At 40.2% G+C, this 21370-nt stretch overlaps 1 protein-coding gene across 2 annotated transcripts in view; it reads left to right on the forward strand.

The window, feature by feature from the left end:
* The first annotated feature begins 362 nt into the window (after positions 1-362).
* NT5C3A (5'-nucleotidase, cytosolic IIIA) overlaps positions 363-21370 on the forward strand; it is a 48515-nt gene continuing 27507 nt past the window's right edge. The window contains exon 1 of one of the 2 annotated variants that reach the window (XM_002818071.6): positions 363-609. In XM_002818071.6, the coding sequence (XP_002818117.1) occupies positions 457-609 (153 nt within the window). In that variant the 5' untranslated portion in view covers positions 363-456. The remainder of the gene's footprint in view (positions 610-21370) is intronic. The other variant, XM_003777057.5, reaches the window with a different exon arrangement.

A 21370-nucleotide genomic window follows, 5' to 3' on the forward strand; every position in this document is an offset into this window, starting at 1 on the left:
TAGCACTTAGAACGGACGCCACTGCGCAGGTCACACCGTGCCGCGCCGCCTTCTGGGGGCCGGAGTCCAGAGGGGCTGAGTCGTGTAGGCGGAGACCGACTTCTTAGCGGGCCGCAATTGGAATTAGATTTCTATTGGGGCGGGGCTCGAGCGAACCACGGCCTAATCCTCATTAGCAGAGAAGGATAATTACTGCAATACTCTGCCCTGCCCTGACAGCAGCTCCTGAGACCCTGAGTCTGCGGAAGGCCCGCCTCCAAGCTGGGCTCCGGGCACAGGCCACGCCCCTCCCGCCGCGTCCCCGCCTCTCCCATCGATGGCGTGTGGGTGGGGCTTCGTGAGGGCGGAGCTGCGCGGGGCGGGGCGTCGCGGGCTCGTCCATGGTGCTCCGGGATCCCGCGCTTCCGAGACTTGCAGTCTCCGCGAGCTGCCTGTTTTTTTCCTTCCTGGACGCGCATGAGGGCCCCGTCCATGGACCGCGCGGCCGTGGCGAGGGTGGGCGCGGTAGCGAGCGCCAGCGTGTGCGCCCTGGTGGCGGGGGTGGTGCTGGCTCAGTACATATTCACCTTGAAGAGGAAGACGGGGCGGAAGACCAAGATCATCGAGATGGTGAGTGTGGAGGCTCGGCGCGCCCAGAGCACGCGAGGGGCCGGCTGGGCCGTCCGCTGGCCTCGGCAGCCTGTGCTGGGCCGCTGCTCGGTCGCGACTGGGAGCTGCCGGCGTCGCCTGTCAGGCTGGGATCTCGCTAGCTCGGGACGCGCAGCTTGGGGGACCTGGCCGCCCCGCGTGCGGCCACTCCGCGGGCTTGGTGACCAGGGTTGGGTCCCCAGCTGCGGCCCTCGGCTGCCCGTGGTCTTTTGTTAGGTTTCCATTTGAAGGAGCAAGGCAGAAAATAGATGAATCGGACACAGGCTACTTTGTGCTGCAAAACCCGTTTCTCTGGAGATAAGCTGCATGTCTTGAGCAGGTCGCTCCTTCTCTCCCTGCCTTGCGCCCGCCCTCCCTCCGGATCCGCGTCAAACCGTTGCCGCTAATCTAGTTGCAATTCCCGCAGAGGACTAGTTGTTTTATGTTGGGGCTGCCATGAGTTAGATTATGAAAATGTGCAATATCTAAAATTTTACAAGAATGACAATCCAGGAGAAATTCAGGATAGTTTATTTTGTATTTGAATGTATTCCTTCTTGTCTCAAAACTCCCACGAAATGTCTTTGTTTTCGTCTTAACTCCCAAAGCTCTTGTATACATTTTCGAATTTAATTTTTTATCGAAGAGGGTGTCTCAAGAATTCCCTTTGAGATATATTATAAGTAATTGTTTCAAAAATGAGGATATTTAGTTTCGTTTTGTATTTTAATTAGAACCCACTCAGGAAGACAATTCTTGCACAAACTTGCACGCTTATGTATTTCCTGAAATGCATAATCCTGAGTATACGCCTGACCGTGTGCTGTACATGTGAACATCTAGGGTCAGATGATTATGATAGAAAAAAATTTAAAACCTACACTAAATAATATCATTTTAGGGTGTAATAATTGGAATTTCTCAGCACTTGCAATATGTTCAAACTGATGAAAGACACGATTTGTCCTGTTGGTTGTATTGACCCCAGGTTGAATACAGACGTATTTGCATAATTAAAATTAGCCAGTGTCCCAGCTATTTGGGAGGCTGAGAGGATCACTTGAGTCTGGGAGTTCAAGGTTATAATCACACCTGTGAATAGCTACCGCACTCCAGCCTAGGAAACATAGCGAGACCCTGTCTCTTAAAAAAAAAGTTAATTCCCACTTGTCTCATATTCCAATAATATTCCTTAATTTTGAATCAATTTATTCTTGAAGGGTCTTAATAATTCTAAAGGCTAATTAAAATTCATTTCTCTCACCTCTTTATGCCCACAGCAGCAAATGGTTTAATCTCAGAAGTTTCATTTTGCTTTTGTTGCTTTCCTGCTTAGAAAACTTGGCTTTCTTTTGCCCACAACCCAAGGTTAATAATGCCTATGTAGGGGAAAAAACCGAGTTGCCGTATCTCCCTGTCTGTGCTTAAACTGTGGATTGGTCTGTATACCACTTATCTAAGCCAAGTAAGGTTAAAAATCAGTGTGTTCACAAAATCCTTCAATGATACCATCATAGGAACAGTTTGCTATCTTTGTGACAATAATGAAGACCTATCAAGAATACCAACTTATTGATACTAAAGAAATCAGTCAATATTTACATGTACGCGTAGTATATTAATTCAGATTGTAATATATGTGTAGCCTGCTAGTAGCTTTTCAATGGAAAAAGTGAAAAGAGCTTCATGTTAACTTTTTTAATTTTAATAGGTTGCTTCTTCAAGTGGAAGAAGTATTTGACTGGGGGTCAGAAGACCTGGGTTGGAATCCTAGTTCTATCTTTCTGTAATAATGTAGGTCTGCTCTGCCCATCCTCTACCCTCCTCCCTCAGAAAAATCTCTGCAAACCCATGATGTCCAACAGACATAGCTCATATTGGTCACAGCTAACGGAGTTAACTACCTAACCAAGTTGGGCCTATCTAACTAGCTAAGAAAACCAATAACTTCTGGGACTTGGCTCAAAATGATGCATTGTCTTGCAAGAGTTTTTAATTGAGAGACATGAGGAAGTTGCTAGTGGGTTGTGTATGCTACAGCTGAAATATCCCATAGGGCAGCAAGATTAATGTACAGAAGAAGCCAGTCATGGCCAGGCATGGTGGCTCACACATGTAATCCCAGCACTTTGGGAGGGTGAGGTGGGAGCACCCTGTCTCAAAAAAAAAAAAAGAAAGAAGGAAAGCAAGATAGGGAATGGGATCAAGAAACCGAATTGTAAAGTAATTTTGTAAAGCCATTATAAAGAGTTTGCTCTTTATTTTGCAACAAAGGATCATCAAAGGTTTGCTTTGGCAGGGTACGGTGGCTCATGCCTGCAATCCCAGCACTTTTGGAGGCTGAGGAGGGAGGATCCCTTGAGTCCAGGAGTTCGAGACCAGCCTGGGCGGCATAGGGAGACCCTTTCTCTACAAAAAATAAAGATATTAGCCAGTGCAGTGGCACACACTTGTAGTGTAGTCCCAGCTACTTAGGGGCTGAAGGTGAAATCTCTTGAGTCAAGGTGGTCGAGGCTGCAGTGAGTCATGATCACACCATTGCACTCGAGCTTGGTTGACAGAGTCACCCAGAGTCTCAAAACAAAGAAACAAAAAACCCAACAGTATGTTTTATGAAGATGAGATAAGGTGGACTGGAAGGGAAGATCCTGGAAAGAAATAAATTTAGGAGGTTGGTAGTATTGCTTGCGAAAGATGATTAGGGACCTTAAACTATGCCACTAGCAACAGGTATGGAAATAAGGGATCAGGAGACAAACATTTCAGAGATAAAATCAACGGAACTTTGTGGCAGCACAGACTTAGAGTCATACAAACCTAGTTTTGAATCTAGTTTTTCTCATTTATCAAGCCGTGTGACCTTGGGCAAATTACTTAACCTCTTTGAATCTCCCATTTTTCATCTATTAATTGGGAGATAATGATAGTACCTACTTCATAGGTTGTGAAGATTAAATGAGATAACACAGTGCCTAGAACATAATTGCTTTCTTTCAGAGCTTATTATTTGTGATTATTAAATAAAGGGATTAATTGTAAGGAGAAATAACTTTAAGGTTATCAGGTAACTGCTGATTCTGGTTATATTATTAGCCAAGATGAAGAGAAGGAAAAAGGGGCAGGTTTGGAAAGTAGCCAGGAGGTAAGGGAAATGTGGAATAACAAGTTCACTTTAAGTCATATGAAATTTGAGATGATCAAGGAATGACCGACTAGAAATGTTCATGAAATAGTTAATATATTTAAAGTGCTTAGAAAAGTGCCTGGCCCAGAGTAATCAATATATACATTACTTATTGTTATTATTAGCAATAGCAACTGAAAATGGAAGGCTGGTGCTCTAAAGATAAATTGGGGCTAGAAATAATATTTTCCCAAATGTCTAGCCTCTCAATGGCAAGTGTGGAGCTGGATATTATTTCTCATCCATAGTTTTACAGCGAGAAGAAAACAGAAAACTTGGCAATGCCAAGTTCAGTAAAGATGCTGAAAGCTGTCAGAGGTGGAATAACAGGAAATGTTTCCAAAAGAAGGGGCAGAATTAGCTGTGTCTGTCTTCTCTAAGGTCAGAAGTTGATGGCAAGATCAGAAGTTGGTCTGAAAGGCTATGGTAGTGGTGGGTTGAGCCGCCATTGGTAAAACAATGACGTGAAGAAAACTGAAAATGACTATTGGGCAGAGGAAATAGTTGTGCTGAGGATGGGTATTTTCTTTTGTTTTTCAAATGGGTGGCACATGAATATGTTGGTGGGCAGAGGAGTAGTGAAAAGCAAATGGTTAAAGATAAGAGGAGGAGAAAGAATAATCAGTCTAGAAAAGTTCCAGGGGAGATGTGGACAGATGCCTTTTGAAGGGAATACGGAACATCTCTGTCTTTGTGAAAGAGTGTACTACTCTTGGCCAGGCGCGGCAGCTCACGCCTGTAATCGGGTGTGTGCCAGCTGTGCCTGGTCCTAGTAGATAAACTGTTAACAAAAACTTCTTCCCTTCTTCCACTTTAAGACAATATAGGCCAACTCTGGGTGCATTGCCTATGAGTTAGCCCTGCTCCTCAAGGAGCAGTTAAAAAAAAGAAAAAAGGGCCAGGTGCGGTGGCTTACACCTGTAATCCCAGCCTTTTGGGAGGCCGAGGCGGGCGGATCACCTGAGGTCAGGAGTTTGAGACCAGTCTGACCAACATGGTGAAACCCCGTCTCTACTAAAAATAAAAAAAAAAAATTAGTTGGGCGTGGTGGCGGGTGCCTGTAATCCTAGCTACTTGGGAGGCTGAGGCAGGAGAATCGCTTGAAACCAGGAGGCAGAAGTTGCAGTGAGCCAAGATTGCACCATTGCACTCCAGCCTGGGCGACAGAGCAGGATGTCATCTCAAAAAAAAAAAAATAAAATAAAATAATAATAAAAGTGTACTACTCATACTGAGTTATAGTTACTTATTCTCCATATTCTTACTATATTACATCTTATTATTTGCAGCCTTAGATTAATTGCCTCCACCTACTTCATTCTTCTATCCAGTTAATCTGATTTTTCCTACTAAATGACACCTCTTTCAAATGTTACATACCAACTTCTTTTCTGATTTCTCCTGCAATAACCAGAATGTATTCTATTTTTATCAGCAAATTTTCAGTTTTTCTCTAATAAAGCTACCAAAAAGAGGATGAGACTAGAATTCAAAGAAAGAGCCAAAAGGAAAAAAAAAAGAGATTGCTTAATCTTATTCAGTTTTTCTAATATCCTTTATTAAATTCTCTAGAGTATTTATCCAGTGAAGTAAAATGCAAGCACAACACTAGAATGAATGTATAGTCTTAAGCTTAGTCCCTAAAGACAACAAGGAAGGGAGGAAATTATTTAGACAGCAGGATAGGGGAGATGGAACGGTCACTAGAACCTCCACAACCAGTTAAAAATGGTCATTTCCAATTTAAACATATCTCAACAATTTATTGCTTTATTGTTAACGTCAACTATTACTTAAGTAGCTGATGTGGGATAGGGGAGATGAAACGGTCACTAGAACCTCCACAACCAGTTAAAAATGGTCATTTCCAATTTAAACATATCTCAATGATTTATTGCTTTGTTGTTAACGTCAACTATTACTTAAGTAGCTGATGTGGGTTTTTTTTAAACTTTAGTATACTGTGTTTCTTTCTAGGACATAAACTTCTTTTTTTATTTTATTTTATTTTTGAGGCAGGGTCTCGCTCCGTCACCCAGGCTGGAGTGCAGTGGTTGAATCTCAGCTCACTGCAACCTCCACCTCCTGGGCTTGAGCCATCCTCCCACCTCGGCCTTCAGAGTAGCCAGGACTAAAGCATGCCCCACCACGCCCAACTAATTTTTGTATTTTTTGTAGAGATGGGGGTTTTGCCACATTGCCCAGGCTGTTCTCAAATTCCTGGGCTCAAGAGATCCACCCATCTTGGCCTCCCAAGATGCTGGGATTACGGGTGTGTGCCAACTGTGCCTGGTCCTAGTAGATAAACTGTTAACAAAAACTTCTTCCCTTCTTCCACTTTAAGACAATATAGGCCAACTCTGGGTGCATTGCCTATGAGTTAGCCCCGCTCCTCAAGGAGCAGTTAAAAAAAAGGAAAAAGGGCCAGGCGTGGTGGCTCACACCTGTAATCCCAGCACTTTGGGAGGCCAAGGCGGGCGGATCACCTGAGGTTGGGAGTTTGAGACCAGCCTGACCAACATGGAGAAACCCCGTCTCTACTACAAATACAAAAAATTAGCTGGGCGTGGTGGCACATGCCTGTAATCCCAGCTACTTGGGAGGCTGAGGCAGGAGAATCACTTGAACCCAGGAGGCAGAGGTTGCAGTGAGCCGAGATCACACCATTGCACTCCAGCCAGGGGAACAAGAGCGAAACTCCATCTCAAAAAAAAAAAAAGAAAATATCAGATGTTTTCTGGGTATTATACTGAGTGAATCGAAAGCCCACTACTGAGTCTGTATTTTCAAAAGGAAGGGAGAAGCAACCCAAGTTTTAAACAACTGCTTTAGTGAATCAAATAGACTTTTTATTTTATTTTATTTTTGAGACTAGGTCTCACTCTGCCGCCAGGCTGGAGTGCAATGAAGCGATCATGGCTCACTGCAGCCTCAAACTCCTGGGCTCAAGCAATCCTCCCACTTCGGCCTCCCGAGTAGCTGGGACTACAGGCATGTGCCGCCACACCTGGCTAAGTTGAAATTTTTTTTTTTTTTTTTTTGTAGAGATGGGGTCTCACTATTTGCCCAGGCTGGTCTTAAACTCCTGGGCTCAAGCAGTCCTCCTGCCTTGGCTGCCCAAAGTGCTGGGATTATAGTTGTGAACCACCATACCTGGACAGACTTTTAAAATATCTCCATTTCTCAATTTTTATCTAATTTATATCAGTGCTTAGATTTGTGACTTTTTACGACCTGTTTTAAATTCTTGTTTTGTAAAACATTTTCTCTGAATTCCTTTGGCATTTCCTGATGATTTTTCATAATTTAGCAATTTATACAGTATCTTGTATTGTTTATTATTATTTGTGTTCCTTGAGGGTCAGAATGGGTGCTTTTCTTTTGGTCTTATTTGTTTTTGAGACAAGGTCTCATTCTGTTGCCTGGGCTACAGTGCAATGACATGATGATAGCTCACTGTAGCCTCAAACTCCTGAGCTCAAGTATTCCTCCTGCCTCAGCCTCCCAGGTAGCTAGGAATATAGGCATGAGCCATTATGCCTGGCTAATTTTTTGTTTTCTGTAGAGACAAGACTTTGCTGTGTTGCCCAGGCTGGTCTCAAAATCCTGGCTCAAGCAGTCTTCCCACCTCAGCCTTCCAAAGTGCTGGGATTGCAGGCATGAGCCACCTGACTAGCTGGTCTCTTTAAAAATTAGTTGCACTCGACTAAGAGAAAGAGAGACCCCAAAACAGTGGCTTCAATAAACAATAAATTTTATTTTTCTAATGGAATGAGAATTCCAAAAAACAGGCAGTTGCTTGTGTTAATTAGGGCCATAAGGATACCAAGGCATAGGTCTTTGACATTTCCCTTGTCTTTTCTTCATGGTCATAAGATGGTCGTTGCAGTCATGGCCAATGCGTCCATGTTTCAGGCAGCAGAAAGGCGGAATCAGAGAAGAAAATACCTATTTCAGTCAAGCTGAATTTTCTGCTTACAGATAATTGGAGAGAACAAGGTTATATGGCCACCCTTATGTAAGTGAAGTTGAAGAATTGTTTTCTGATTGAGCACATTTGCCACCTTCCAACAAAAAAGAGATATTATTAGTAAGAAAGAAAGGGAGAGAGCCTATTAATTGGGTGCTCATAATACAGCAGTAGAGAACACAAACTCAGAATAGCTTCTGTCTTCTTTTTTTTTTTTCCGACACCAAGTCTCGCTCTGTGCTGGAGCGCAGTAGCATGATCTCAGCTCACTGCAACCTCCGCCTCCCAGGTTCAAGCAATTCTCATGCCTCAGTCTGCTGAGTAGCTGGGACTATAGACATGCACCACCACGCCCAGCTAATTTTTGTATTTTTAGGAGAGGTGAGGTTTCTCCATATTTGCCAGGCTGGTGTTGAATCTTGAACTCCTGACCTCAGGTGATCCACCCACCTCGGCCTCCCAAAATGCTGGGATTACAGGTGTGAGCCACCATGCCCGACAGCTTGTATCTTTTGTTTACCCCGAGTAAAGAGATATTCATTCACACTTGAAATATCTAGATTTCAAGTAGCACTCAACACATAGCCACCTCCTTCATATGTCCTAGTGAGATGTGGAAGCTAATCTCCCAATTATGTGTCACAACTAGCTTCAAAACTATAGACCTAACAGTACTCCAAAATGAATGCAGATTGAGCATCCCTAATCTGAAAATCTGAAATCCAAAACTCTTCAAAATCTGAAGCTTTTTGAATGCTGACATGATGCCACACAATTGGCTGAGATATTGACACCTTTGCTTTCTGATGGTTCAGAGTACACAAATTTGCTTTAGTCACAAAATTGTGTAAAATATTTTATAAATTTACTTTTAGGCCATGTATATAAGGTAGATGTGAAACATAAATGAATTTCATATTTAGACTTGGGCACCATCCCCAAGATATAATGTATGTGCAAATATTCCAAAATCCCAAAATACCCGAAATCTGGTCCCAAGCAGTTTGGGTAAAGGATACTCAACCTGTGTAGGGTTGTGAAACATAGCAACAAAAGGCTATGTGATAAAGAAACAGGAGTAGATTCATGGGTAATGATTCATGGCTGTGGTGATGTTTGAAGGATAAAAAATCATGATTGTTCCAGTTTGAAAAACAGAGAAATACATTAAATTCTTTTTTTTTTTTTTTTAAGGCAGGGTCTCGCTCTGCCACCCAGGCTGGAGTGCAGTGGCACCATCATGGCTCACTGCAGCCTTGACCTGCTTGACTCAAGTGATCCTCCTACTTCAACCTCCCAGGTAGCTGGGACTACAGGTGCATGCCACCATGCCTGGCTTATTTTTGTATTTTTTGTAGAGATGGGGTTTTGCCATGTTGCCCAGCTGGTCTCAAACTCCTGGGCTTAAGCGATCCTCCTACCTTAAGCGATCCTCTACCTTAAGCGATCCTGGGCTTAAGTGATCCTCTACCTCCCAAAGTGCTGGAATTATAGGTATGAGCCACCATGCCCAGCCCATTAAACTCTTAACATTATCAAAGGCTATATTCAAGATGATCTTGAATTCCCAAATTTGTAAACATGGAAATGTTTGTACCAGGCATATATGACTTTGTCCTTTCAAATCATGTTTGTCACGTTTCCTGTAGATTATCCACATGCCACAAGTTAACCACATTTTCAACTTTAATGAAAAGTTGTTCTCTTGTCTAGTGAGCTACTTGTATATTAGCTAGAAACAGCTCCTTCCTGAAACAGTTTTAGCTTTACAATTTTTTTCTCTTTCTTTTTGTTGTGAATTCATTTACCTAACAGATGGACTCCCCTTTGAACTGGATACTTAATTTTAAATTTATTCACAAACTTTTTTCTGACTAAAAGCCATTACTTCTTTCTTTCATTCATTCATTTATTTATTTTAAGAAATGGGATCACACTCTGTGAGCCAGGCTGGAGTGCAGTGGTGCAATCATAGCTCACTACAACCTCAACCTCCTGGGCTCAAACCATCTTCCCGCCTCAGCCTCCCAAGTAGCTGGGATTACAGACATGTGCCACCATGCCTGGCTAATTTTATTTTTAGAGACAGGGTCTTGTGGCTGGGCACGGTGGCTCTCGCCTGTAATCCCAGAACTTTGGGAGGCCAAGGTGGGCGGATCTTGAGGTCAGGAGTTCTGGAGCAGCCTGGCCAACATGGTGAAACCCTGTCTCTACTAAAAATACAAAAATTAGCCAGGCGTGGTGGCACAAGCCTGTAATCCCAGCTACTCAGGAGGCTGAGGCGGGGGAATTAATTGAACCCAGGAGGCAGAGGTTGCCGTGAGCCAAGATTACACCATTGCACTCCAGCTCTGGGCAACAGAGCAAGACTCTGTCTCAAAAAAAAAACAAAAACAAAAACAGACAGTGTCTTGTTATGTTGCCCAGGCTCATTACATCTTTAGATCCTTTTACTTTCTTCACCTCGGTTACCAATACTAGCCGTTGATTAGCGGGCAAGAGGTGGGCATTTTTTCCTACAATACAGCAATTTTTTACAACCTGGCTAAGGCTCATAAGAGCTGGTTATATAAACCATGACAACATGAAATAGAGGATCCCATATACTAGTATTTTACACCAATGGTACTCAAAGAGTGGTCCCAGACCGTGGCATCAACATTGAGCAGGAACTTGTTATATATGCGAGTTATCTAGTCCTACTCCAGACAAACAATCAGAAACTTTGAGGTTGGACCCAGCAGTCTGTTTTAACAAGCCCTGCAGGTGATTGTGATGTGTGCTAAAGCTTGAGAATCATTTAAGTAAACAATTCAGATTCTTACCACAGCAAAATGCAAATTTTATGTGTAACAAAACTTCCTGGTTACTTGCTCACAAGTAATAGAATTGGTGCTGCCAGACAATTACTGTATAAAGAGAGAGTGATGAGGATATAGAAAAATAGGTACTTTCATTTACTTTATTAAAGGCGTATACATTGGTTAAATGAATGACGGTGCAATTGTGTAATAAAATATTGGGCAGCTGTGAAAAAAAAAATCAGTATGAGTTAACTTTTTTTTTTTTTTTGAGACCGAGTCTGTCTCTCTTGCCCAGGCTGGAGTGTAGTGATGCGATCTCGGCTCACTGCAACCTCTGTCTCCCAGCTTCAAGTGATACTCGTGCCTCAGCCACCTGAGTAGTTGGGATTACAGGCACCTGCTACCACGCCTGGCTAATTTTGTATTTTTAGTAGAGACGAGGTTTCACCATGTTGGCCAAGCTGGTCTCGAACTCCTGACCTCGGGTGATCCACCTGCCTCAGCCTCCCAAAGTGCTTGGATTACAGGTGTGAGCCACTGTGCCGGGCTATGTTAACATTTTAAAAAGCTCAAGAAGTGGTGACAAGGGGAAAAGGCAAGTTGCAGAACAGTTGTGTTCCCAAAAGAAATACACACGTATATCCTTATGTCATTGGAAATTTTAAAAAAAACCAAAAAAAAACCAAACAACTTTAGAAGCTGTTTCTAGTTTTACTAATGACAGTGGACTTGGGAGGATGAGACCAGGAAGGGAGACTTCAACTTTTTCATCCTTTAACTTTTTATATTGTTTGACATATCATGAGCATGTATTGCTTTTATATATTTTTTAAATCAGTTTTTTAAAAGCAACAAGATTTTTTAGAGTGTGTTGGGACCACATTGTAGAACATCTCTATTAGTATAAGATATATGCAATTTATTTGCTAGAGAGGCTTTGGGAATGGTTTTTAAAATAAGTGATACCATCTGTAATGTGTTTTGATACAATTAAACTGATAACTGAGCACACACTAAATTAATATTATTAGAATCTGGAGGTGGGGAGCAGGAATTAAAATAAGCTGTATTAAAGATAATGAAGTATTAAACTGTTATGGGAGCAGTAGAAAGAGGAAGACAGAAAAGAGATGGATTGCAGAGGTGAAATCTATAGGACTTTATATTTTTTGCACAGTGTTTTGGATTATCCTTAATGTTCATAGTAGTTTGAATGTTCCTGTGTATTTTATGTTAAATAGTTTCTGTATTTACCTCTTTTGTTTGCTTTAAAAATAGTTCAGTTGGCCAGGCGTGGTGGCTCACGCCTATAATCCCAGCACTTTGGGAGGCCGAGGCGGGCGGATCACAAAGTCAGGAGTTCAAGACCACCCTGACCAACATGGTGAAACCCCATCTCTACTAAAAATACAAAAAGTATCTGGGCGTGGTGGCAGACGCCTCTAATCCCTGCTACTCAGGAGGCTGAGGCAGGAGAATCACTTGAACCCGGGAAGCAGAGATTGCAGTGAGCCAAGATTGCACCATTGCACTCCAGCCTGGGCAACAGAGTGAGACTCTGTCTCAAAAAAATAAATAAATAAGAAATAAAAATAAAAATAGTTCAGGCATCACATATTTAGAGTTATTAAAGAGAGAGATATATAAAGAATCTTAAATCCTATTTTAATCTTTATTCTCTTTTAAATTAGAGGTTGTAGTTTATATCTTCAGCCTAACAACTTGACATATAATGTCATTAAACCATACCTGATAGGTTTTTTTTCTCTCCTTAAAAACAGCAGTAGGGAAATCTATACAATTCAGTTTTTCCATCAGCAGGTGGCAGACTTCTCTGGCCATTGTGACACACTGCTATTCTATATCAAATTATCTTTCTTGTGTTACGCACTTTTATGTTAACTCTCAGAGTTGCTTAAACCATTAATCTATACAATTTAAACCAAGTATGACAACCTTCTGCCATTATAGACTTAAATGCCATTTTGTCATTTTTTTCATATATGTTGTTTATCTTCCTCATTTTCAAGGTGCTAATAGATTACAAAGTAGTTTAGCAGTTCATTAAAGAGTTGCTTCATTTGTTTGCCAAGTTCCTTCTTGTAATTAGGTGGAAGTAGATAGCCAGTGCCTGCAAGATCCTTCCTGTCCCCATTCTGTCTTCTCTACTGCCTTGTCAGAAGGCACAGCCTTCTCCTTTGCCTTATCTCCGATATCATTAGTTACGCAGACTTTCCCCAGTGAAAAAGATCAGTTTTTCAGTCTATCTGGATTTCTGTGTCAAATGGTTAGGGTTCTAAGGGAACAAGTTGCTAGATAAAATTTGATGAGACAGGAGAAAGTTGAGAACCCAAGCATTATATACAGCATAGCAAAATGTTGCAAAATAGAAACTCACTATAGTCAGCTTAAGAAAAAAGGAGACTTCACTGGGACTAGAACTAGAAAGCAGTTAAAAATTGACTCCCATTTGGGTTAATTTGGCACTGTGCTATCGTTCTGTAACTAGGGAAAAACTAAAATTTAGAGGTGTCTACCTTGACCGAGTATACTCTACACATTTATTTAATCCTTAAAACACAGCCTAGCTGTAGTTACTTTCCTGATTTTCTGTTAACTCACTTAGGAACTAGCTAGTTAAGTAGCACAGTCAGCATTCAGTTTGATTCTTGTACTCTGAAGCTTTTGGATAAAGTTTCCCTGTTTGGGTAATTTAAACAGGTGTACATTTGTTGCCAATTTTTATGTAATTTTTTTTTTTTTTTTTTGAGACAGAGTCTCCCTCTGTCGCCCAGGCTGGAGTGCAGTGGTGCGATCTTGGCTCACTGCAAGCTCCGTCTCCTGGGTTCACGCTATTCTCCCACCTCAGCCTCCCGAATAGCTGGGACTACAGGCGCCCGCCACCATGCCTGGCTAATTTTTTTGTATTTTTAGTAGAGACGGGGTTTCACCGTGTTAGCCAGGATGGTCTCGATCTCCTGACCTTGTGATCCGCCTGTCTCGGCCTCCCAAAGTGCTGGGATTACAGCCGAGAGCCACTGCGCCCGGTCTGTCGTCAATTTTTAAAATTTTGATGTCTTTCTAAGCTAGATAAATAGAATAAAAATTCTATTTTGTGTACAATATGTACATAAAAGAGATTTTGTCACATGTTCCTAATTTTGGTAAGATAGGAAACTCTAGTGTTCCATAATTTTTGTTCCGTAATTCTTTGTGGGTGGCTTATTTAGTAATGATATACGGTATCTTTTTCCTTTAACAAGTTATAGAATCTATGGCTTGAATAGAAGACAATCTTATAAGGGAATGGGGTGGTCTTTGAAAGTTTAGTAGTTGGTAAGTCCTTGGTTCAAATCTCAGGTCTGCCACATTTTAATGGTTTATCTTTGAACAAGATACTAAACTTTTCTAAGCTTCAATTTCCAGTTATCTACAATGGGGATGATTCACCTAAATACTCTTATGCCTTGTTTACTTCAGGGTATTATATTAAGAATGTATTTTGACTTTGTCAGGCAATGTTGCTGTAAGGCCTAATAATAATAAGTAATAAAGAATATGTTCTTAGTGTTTGTATTTTATTTCACTTGATGTTTTAAAATAATTATATTTTGGAGAATTCTAACAGTATACTATTCTAAGTGCCTTCCTGGATTAAGATTGAAAAAGAGATGATATACATAAAGTTGTAAACAGTGCTTACCACATAGTAGTTATTCAATAAATATTGTCCTATGTTCTCCCTTCTGTTAATAAAGCTAATTTTGTTCAACTTACTTTTAGACATGATACTCTCTTAAAGTAGGTTTAATTATGTAATGCATTAAAAAATTATCTCTAAACAATATTCCATTTGAGCCCTCAGATTTGGAGATAGCAGAACGTTTAGTGATGTCGTACATCTTTCTTAAAGTTTAAAAGGATGGGATATGGGGAGATATCCAGCATTATGCCAAATTTTGAGCAACAATTTGTAACCTGAGCACTTAGCACTGTAGAAAACAGGTCCTGATCCCCTGAATGCCTGCCATAATCGTTGGAGATGATTAAAGTGACCCAGGGGGTCTTGGAGGCATTGCATATATAATTATTTAATTTTGAGCTACTGAAATTTAATTTGGCTAAAACTATACAAGAAACATAAGTTATTATAGATAGTAAAGCTTTCATATATGTTTTACTCACTTTTTAATCCCCTCTAGTACACTTATAGCAAGCATAGATCATGTGATTCACTATAGATTTCAGAAAACTAACTTATGAGGTCTACATTCATGGGTTTCCAATCATGTGACCTAGCTTTAAAGAAGTCTTAATAATTGGACTCATGAGTACCTGAATTATGATCCAGCTTTTTATAAGGAATTTGTTCATTTTAAACTATTTACCAGGCCGGGCAAGGTGGCTCATACCTGTAATCCCAGCACTTTGGGAGGTGGAGGCAGGAGGATCACTTGAGCCTAAGAGTTAGAGACCAGCCTGGGCAAAATAAGGGGACCTCATCTCTACTAAAAATCAAATACATCAAAAAAAAAGAAAAAGGAAAAGAAAATACACACACACAAATCAAATATATCAATACTATAAATGAAGACTCCATTTATGGTACTATCTTACATCCTGTTTTCTTGAACCTGACCTACCTATTGCAACATAAATGTCATTTCCTCTAGAAGTTTATTTACATACAGAATTTAATCCTATTTAAGTAAGAAAGTAAAAGACACACACACACACACACACACACACACACAAGCCAGGTGTGGTGGTGCATGCCTGTAGTTCCAGCTATTCAAGAGGCTGAGGCAGGAGGAACACTTGACCCCAGAAGGTTGAGGCTGGTAAGCTAAGATCATACCACTGCACTCTAGTCTGGGTGATAGAGTGAGACCCTGTCTCAAATAAATAAATAATTTATCTATTTTATTTTGTATTGATTCTTTTCATATCATATAATACACATTGATATAAAAGTGACTCTAGATGAGCAAAAGAAATCTATAATTTTCACCACCTTAAAAGACCCCTATTTTAGTAAGTGTACTTCCTTTATTTTTCTATGTATATAATTAAGTATGGTTTTTTTACCCAAATGAAGTCATTCTGTAATGTTTTAAATCAAGATTATTTACTTAATTTGTTTATAAATTTATATTTTCATGACTATATTGTATTTATGCTATTATAGCACATGGATATCATAACTATTTAAAAATTTATTTAATTGATGCATAGTATTCAACTCAAGTTATCACCCGCCAATCCTTCATATGATTTCAGATAATTTTGCTACTAGTTACTATTAATTCATGTATTTAAATCTCAAAATAATTTTGTTTATTGTTCTCTTGCCTTAGTATTTACTTAATGTGTTTATGTGGCACAGTAAGAAGGGAGGATAGTAAGTTAAATCTTAACTTTTTACTCCTCATTTAGATGTACTCGATATAGTGCACCAATAATAAAAGCTTAAATTGCATTACCTTTTTGCCATTTTTAATATAACTTATAACAAAATAGTGATCTTAAACAATATTGTTTGTTTCTTTTTAAGGGCAGGAATACCAGTTGTGAGATGTAGGAGTCCAAAATTAAAACAGAAAGTTTTTCATCTTGTTTCATCTCAATCATAGAGATTCAGCTATAATAAAATAAAAACATTCGGGAGGCTGAGGTGAGAGGATCGCTTGAGCATAGGAGTTCAAGACCAGCCTACTACACCCCGTAGCAAGATTCCGACTCTTTAAAAAAAAAAAGAAGCCAGGTGTGGCAGGGTGTGCCTGTGGTCCCAGCTACTCCAGAGGCTGAGGCAGTAGAATTGTTTGAACCCGCAAAGCAGAGGTTGCAGTGAGCCAAGATTGCACCACTGCACTCCAGCCTGAGCGACAGAACGAGACTCCATCTCCAAAAAAAAAAAAAAGTCGGTGCTAAGCATCTTGAAATATTCAAACATATGGTATTTGAAAGGAGAGCGAGGAAAGACCCCCTTCATTTATGTTATTGTCTTACATCCTATTTTCTTGAACCTGACCTACCTATTGTAACATCAATGTCATTTCTGCTAAAAGTTTAAAACAGAATTTAATGCTTTTTAAGTAAGAAAGTAAAAAAGATATAGTTCATGTTCAACAATTTTACTTGAGTTTTTGAAAATTAAATTACTTGATCTAGATTTTTGCAATTTTTTTTTTTGAGACAGCCTCCACCCTGTCACACAGGCTGAAGTGCAGTGGCTTGATTGCACTGCAGCCTCTACCTCCTGGGCTGAAGTGATCCTTCCACCTCAGCCTCCTGAGAAGTTGGGGCTACAGGCACATGCTACCTCACCACACTTGGCTACTTTTTTAACATTTTTTGTGGATAACATAGGGTCTCTCTATGTTGCCCAGGCTGGTCTCAAACTCCTGGGCTCAAGCAATCCTTCTGCCTCGACTTCCCAAGGTGCTGGGATTACAGATGTGAGCCTCAGCCCCAGGCCTAGATTTTTGCAAAGTTTAAGAAATACATTGAGATGGGAACCATAGGTTCTCATCAGTTTGCATATACATATGTCTGTAAATTCATAAGGCTGCAATCAGTCTCACTCACAGTCATCTACTAGGATAAGTTTTTGCAGTGGTCTTAAATGATAAAAAACATGAGTCTGGGCATACTGGCCTAGCGCCTGTGGTCCCTGGGAGGTTGAGGTGAAAGGATCACTTGAGCCCAGGAGTTCCAGGCTTTAGTGTGCTGTGCCAATCAAGTGTCTGCACTAAGTTCGGCATCAATATAGGAACCTCCTGGGAGCAGGGGACCACCAGGTTGCCTGAGGAGGGGTGAACTAGCCCTGGTTGGAAACAGAGCAGGTCCAAACTCCTAAGCTGATCAGTGGTGGGGTCACGCCTGTGAATAGCCACCGTGCTACAGCCTGGGCAACATAATGAGACCCTGTCTCTTTTTTAAAAAAAATTTTAATTAAAAAACAAATGAGGGCCGGGTGCAGTGGCTCACGCCTGTAATCCCAGCACTTTGGGAGGCCAAGGCAGGCGGATCATGAGGTCAGGAGATCAAGACCAGCCTGACAACATGGCGAAACCCCATCTCTACTAAATATACAAAAATTAGCCAGGTGTGGTGGCGCATGCCTGTAGTCCCAGCTACTCAGGAGGCTGAGGCAGAAGAATCGCTTGAACTCGGGAGGCGGAGGTTGCAGTGAGCCGAGATCGTGCCACTGCACTCCAGTCTGGGTGACAGAGTGAGACTCCGTCTCAAAAAAAAAAAAAGAAAATTTTCATTGGCCATTCATTTTCAAAAACTATAATAAATGATTGTTTCATCTCTGTTTTCTGCTCCTTAAACATTTTAAACCATATTCATATAAACATTTATAGTACCTTGTTTCAGTTCTATTTTGAATAGTCATATTGAAGTCAGTTCACTGTTGTCTTCAGGGAAATTTGAAGAGAAGTCACATACCTAGACTGATGTTTTGCATGTTTAAAAAAATCATCTTTCTATTTACATCATGCAGCAATTAGCAAGAACAAGTTTCGCAAGAGTCAGTATAGAGACTATTGCATCTCAGCTTCTACTAAATTGTCTTCCTTATATGGTGGCTTCATTGTTTTGTTTGGAATAACTTCCTAGGGTGTCATCCAATTTAAGTTTAAAAATACATTCCTTGTTGGAAAGGTAATTGGATTATAGTAGCCCAACTATAAGTTAGTAGGTAAGTCTAGATTGTATTGTTGAGAAATAACAATACTTGCTACAAGTTTTATGCGGGATTATGATGTGATTTCTTTTACATGCAACTTTTAATTAATGCAATGCCTTTGTTTACTTCCCTGTCTCAACGTTAAAGACAAATAATAAGTCATTAAAGCTTAAATTCATATATTTGGTTTTCTGTGGGCTTTTTGTTTTTTCATTATTTGGAATTTCTAAGAAATCTTTTGATGGCAAAATACGAGGTGATAATTTTTAGTTTTTCAAGTTGATTGAATAATTGACTATCTAAAAAGCTCTTAACTAGGTACTCAGAAATACAAATGGATATCCCTTTTTCCATTGAGAAAGACATCCAGTTTCAGCGTTAAAAGGGGAAGAAAAAAATCTTCCATTTGTGAATTCTGCACAAGTGCTGTGCTCTTTGGCATATGAATTTCAGATCCAGAGTTTGCCTCTAGGAGTGATAGGAGTGATTTCTGTTTCTATGTCAGTGAGTAAATAAAACTCCAAGGCAACAGGGCCCAGTTATTGTGTACAGAGGTGAAAGTCCATTGTGCAGTTAAAGAACCTGTCTTTACAACTTCGTACTTCCATATCCTTTCTGTCCCTTCTCAAAAAAAAAAAAAAATTTTTTTTAAGTGCCCTAGAGCTATTAGAAACAAAATTCAGTGTCTTTGATTCAGTGCTTTGCTTGTGTCCTTACTCCTTTCTTGTGGCGTATTTTTTAAACATTCTTACTCATTCATAGACTTCTCAAGCCCTCTCATGTTATGTGTTGCCCAGAGACAGCCTGATATAGTTTGGTTCAAAATGTGTCCCATACAAAATTAGCCAGGCATGGTGGTGCATGCCTGTAATCCCAGCTACTCTGGAAGGCTGAGGCAGGAGAATCACTTGAACCTGGGAAGGCAGATGTTGCGGTGAGCCCAGATAGCGCCATTGTACTCCAGACTGGGCAACGGGAGTGAACCTCTGTCTCAAAAAAAAAGAAAAAAAAAAGTGTCCCAACTCTTGTACATTAAGTCACATAAGTAGTAAGTGACTTAACTTCTCCTGACTTCAGATTCTTTATCTATAAAAAGGGAGGAAGTATTATTTTTCTCTTAAAATTACACCAATTACAATGTATATAAAGGGCCATCGCATGCTTCTGGGACTTTGAAAAAGCGAGAAAGTGCTTGATACATGTTAGTCCCTCTTCCAGGGACACCCCACCAGTCCCACTATCTCACTCCCACCCCACTCCTACCACATACACACTGGGTAGAATTAAAAAGATGAAGTTCCTTATGGACAGGAAGCGACATCCATATTCCCTCTCTTCTCTGTTCTCCTTAGAATCAGACTAGCAGGACAGGCACACACACCAGCAGAGCCCAAACCACCTACCCTTAGAGACCAACACTCCTCTTGATAGGATATCAGCCAGCTTTCTTTTCATGCAGTAAGTGTTTTGTTTTGGAGCCGAGAAAGCTGGCTGGATTCCTTGCCTCTGTGTCTCCATTAGAAACATTGTTTCAAACAATCCAACTATATGATGTTGACTGGCTTTTTAACTTTCTTTTCTGATTATGGACATGATGGGTGCTACTCCTATGACGTTTTTAACACGCTATTTAAATTTCCCAAGGAGCACATTTATTTTCTAAAACTCAGGTTGTAAAAATGGCCCCTTAATGTCATTACAAATACTGTCTTATGTATTCTATTTTAAACTTTCCTATACTTGTATAAAGATTTTTCCTCTTCAAATTGGACTCTTGCTGTAGATATTATAACTTTTCAATCAATAGTAGACCATATGTCTGTAAATACTCAGCTCATGGAGCAGTACTGCGCAGTGATCTGAAACATGGATTCTGAAGTTAGAGAGAACTGAGTTTGAATCCATTTCTGCCACTTAAGGCTTAATTTGCTCACCAGTAAATTGAGAATAATACTAGCACATACCTTCTAGGGTTGTTTATAAGTATTATATGAGACAAGGAATGTCAAGTGCTTAGAGGCATCTGGCACATAGTAAACACAATACATTTTAGCTATTCATAATAATCATTTTTAAGAGCAGTATAATTTTATATTTTATGTATATATCACAGCTTATTCACCCCTTCTGTATTAGTGAACATTTAAATACTGGCCATTTAGGTTGTTTCCAGTTTCCCAGAATTATAAAACAAATTTGCAGTATACATCCTGGCAGCTAAAGTTTTGTGTACTGCCTAATTTCTTTAGGAAAAATTTCTAGACACAAAATTGATGTGTCAACGGGAATGTATATTTCTAATGCTTTTAATAGTATTTCTAAATTGCACTCCAAAAAGATTGTAGAACTATCATTTCAATATTCTTGGTTGTTGAAAGTGATCTGTGAATCATCTTTCAAAGTGATGTGTTTTAAATTCTTACCATTGTCAACCATAGCAATATTAAAGGACATTTAAGTCATCATTTTCATACATAATACAGAAATATTTTAGAAATGGAGCCCTTTGTGGCCCTTGAGTCTTCCTTACTGATTAGAGATAATAGGCTGTCCTCTTAGAGGAGTGTTTCATTATGAATTTTATTATTTTATTAAAATAAGATAGCAGTGTCAAAGGTTTCACATTTGGTAGATACAAATTTGGATAGTTTTGTTTTTTGGTTTTTGGTGTGTTTTTCTTTTTTTTTTTTTTTTTTTGAGACAGAGTTTTGCTCTTGTTGCCTGGGCTGGAGTGCAGTGGCGCGATCTCGGCTCACTGCAACCTCCGCCTCCCGGGTTCAAGTGATTCTCCTGCCCCGAGTAGCTGGGATTACACGTGCCTGCCACCAGGCCCAGCTAATTTTTTGTATTTTTAGTAGAGATGGGGTTTCATCATGTTGGCCAGGTTGGTCTCGAACTCCTGACCTCAGGTGACCCGCCCGCCTAGGCCTCCCAAAGTGCAGGGATTACAGGCATGAGCCACCGCACCCAGCCTGGATAGTTTTTTAACACCAATTTTAACAGCAATTTAAAATTTTTTTCATGTTGTTTTTAATAGAGAACGATACTTCACAAAATTTGATTACTGAAATATTACCTCGACTAGATTT

This window comes from Pongo abelii, chromosome 6, assembly GCF_028885655.2.
Source record: "Pongo abelii isolate AG06213 chromosome 6, NHGRI_mPonAbe1-v2.0_pri, whole genome shotgun sequence".
Taxonomy (NCBI): Eukaryota; Metazoa; Chordata; class Mammalia; order Primates; family Hominidae; genus Pongo; species Pongo abelii.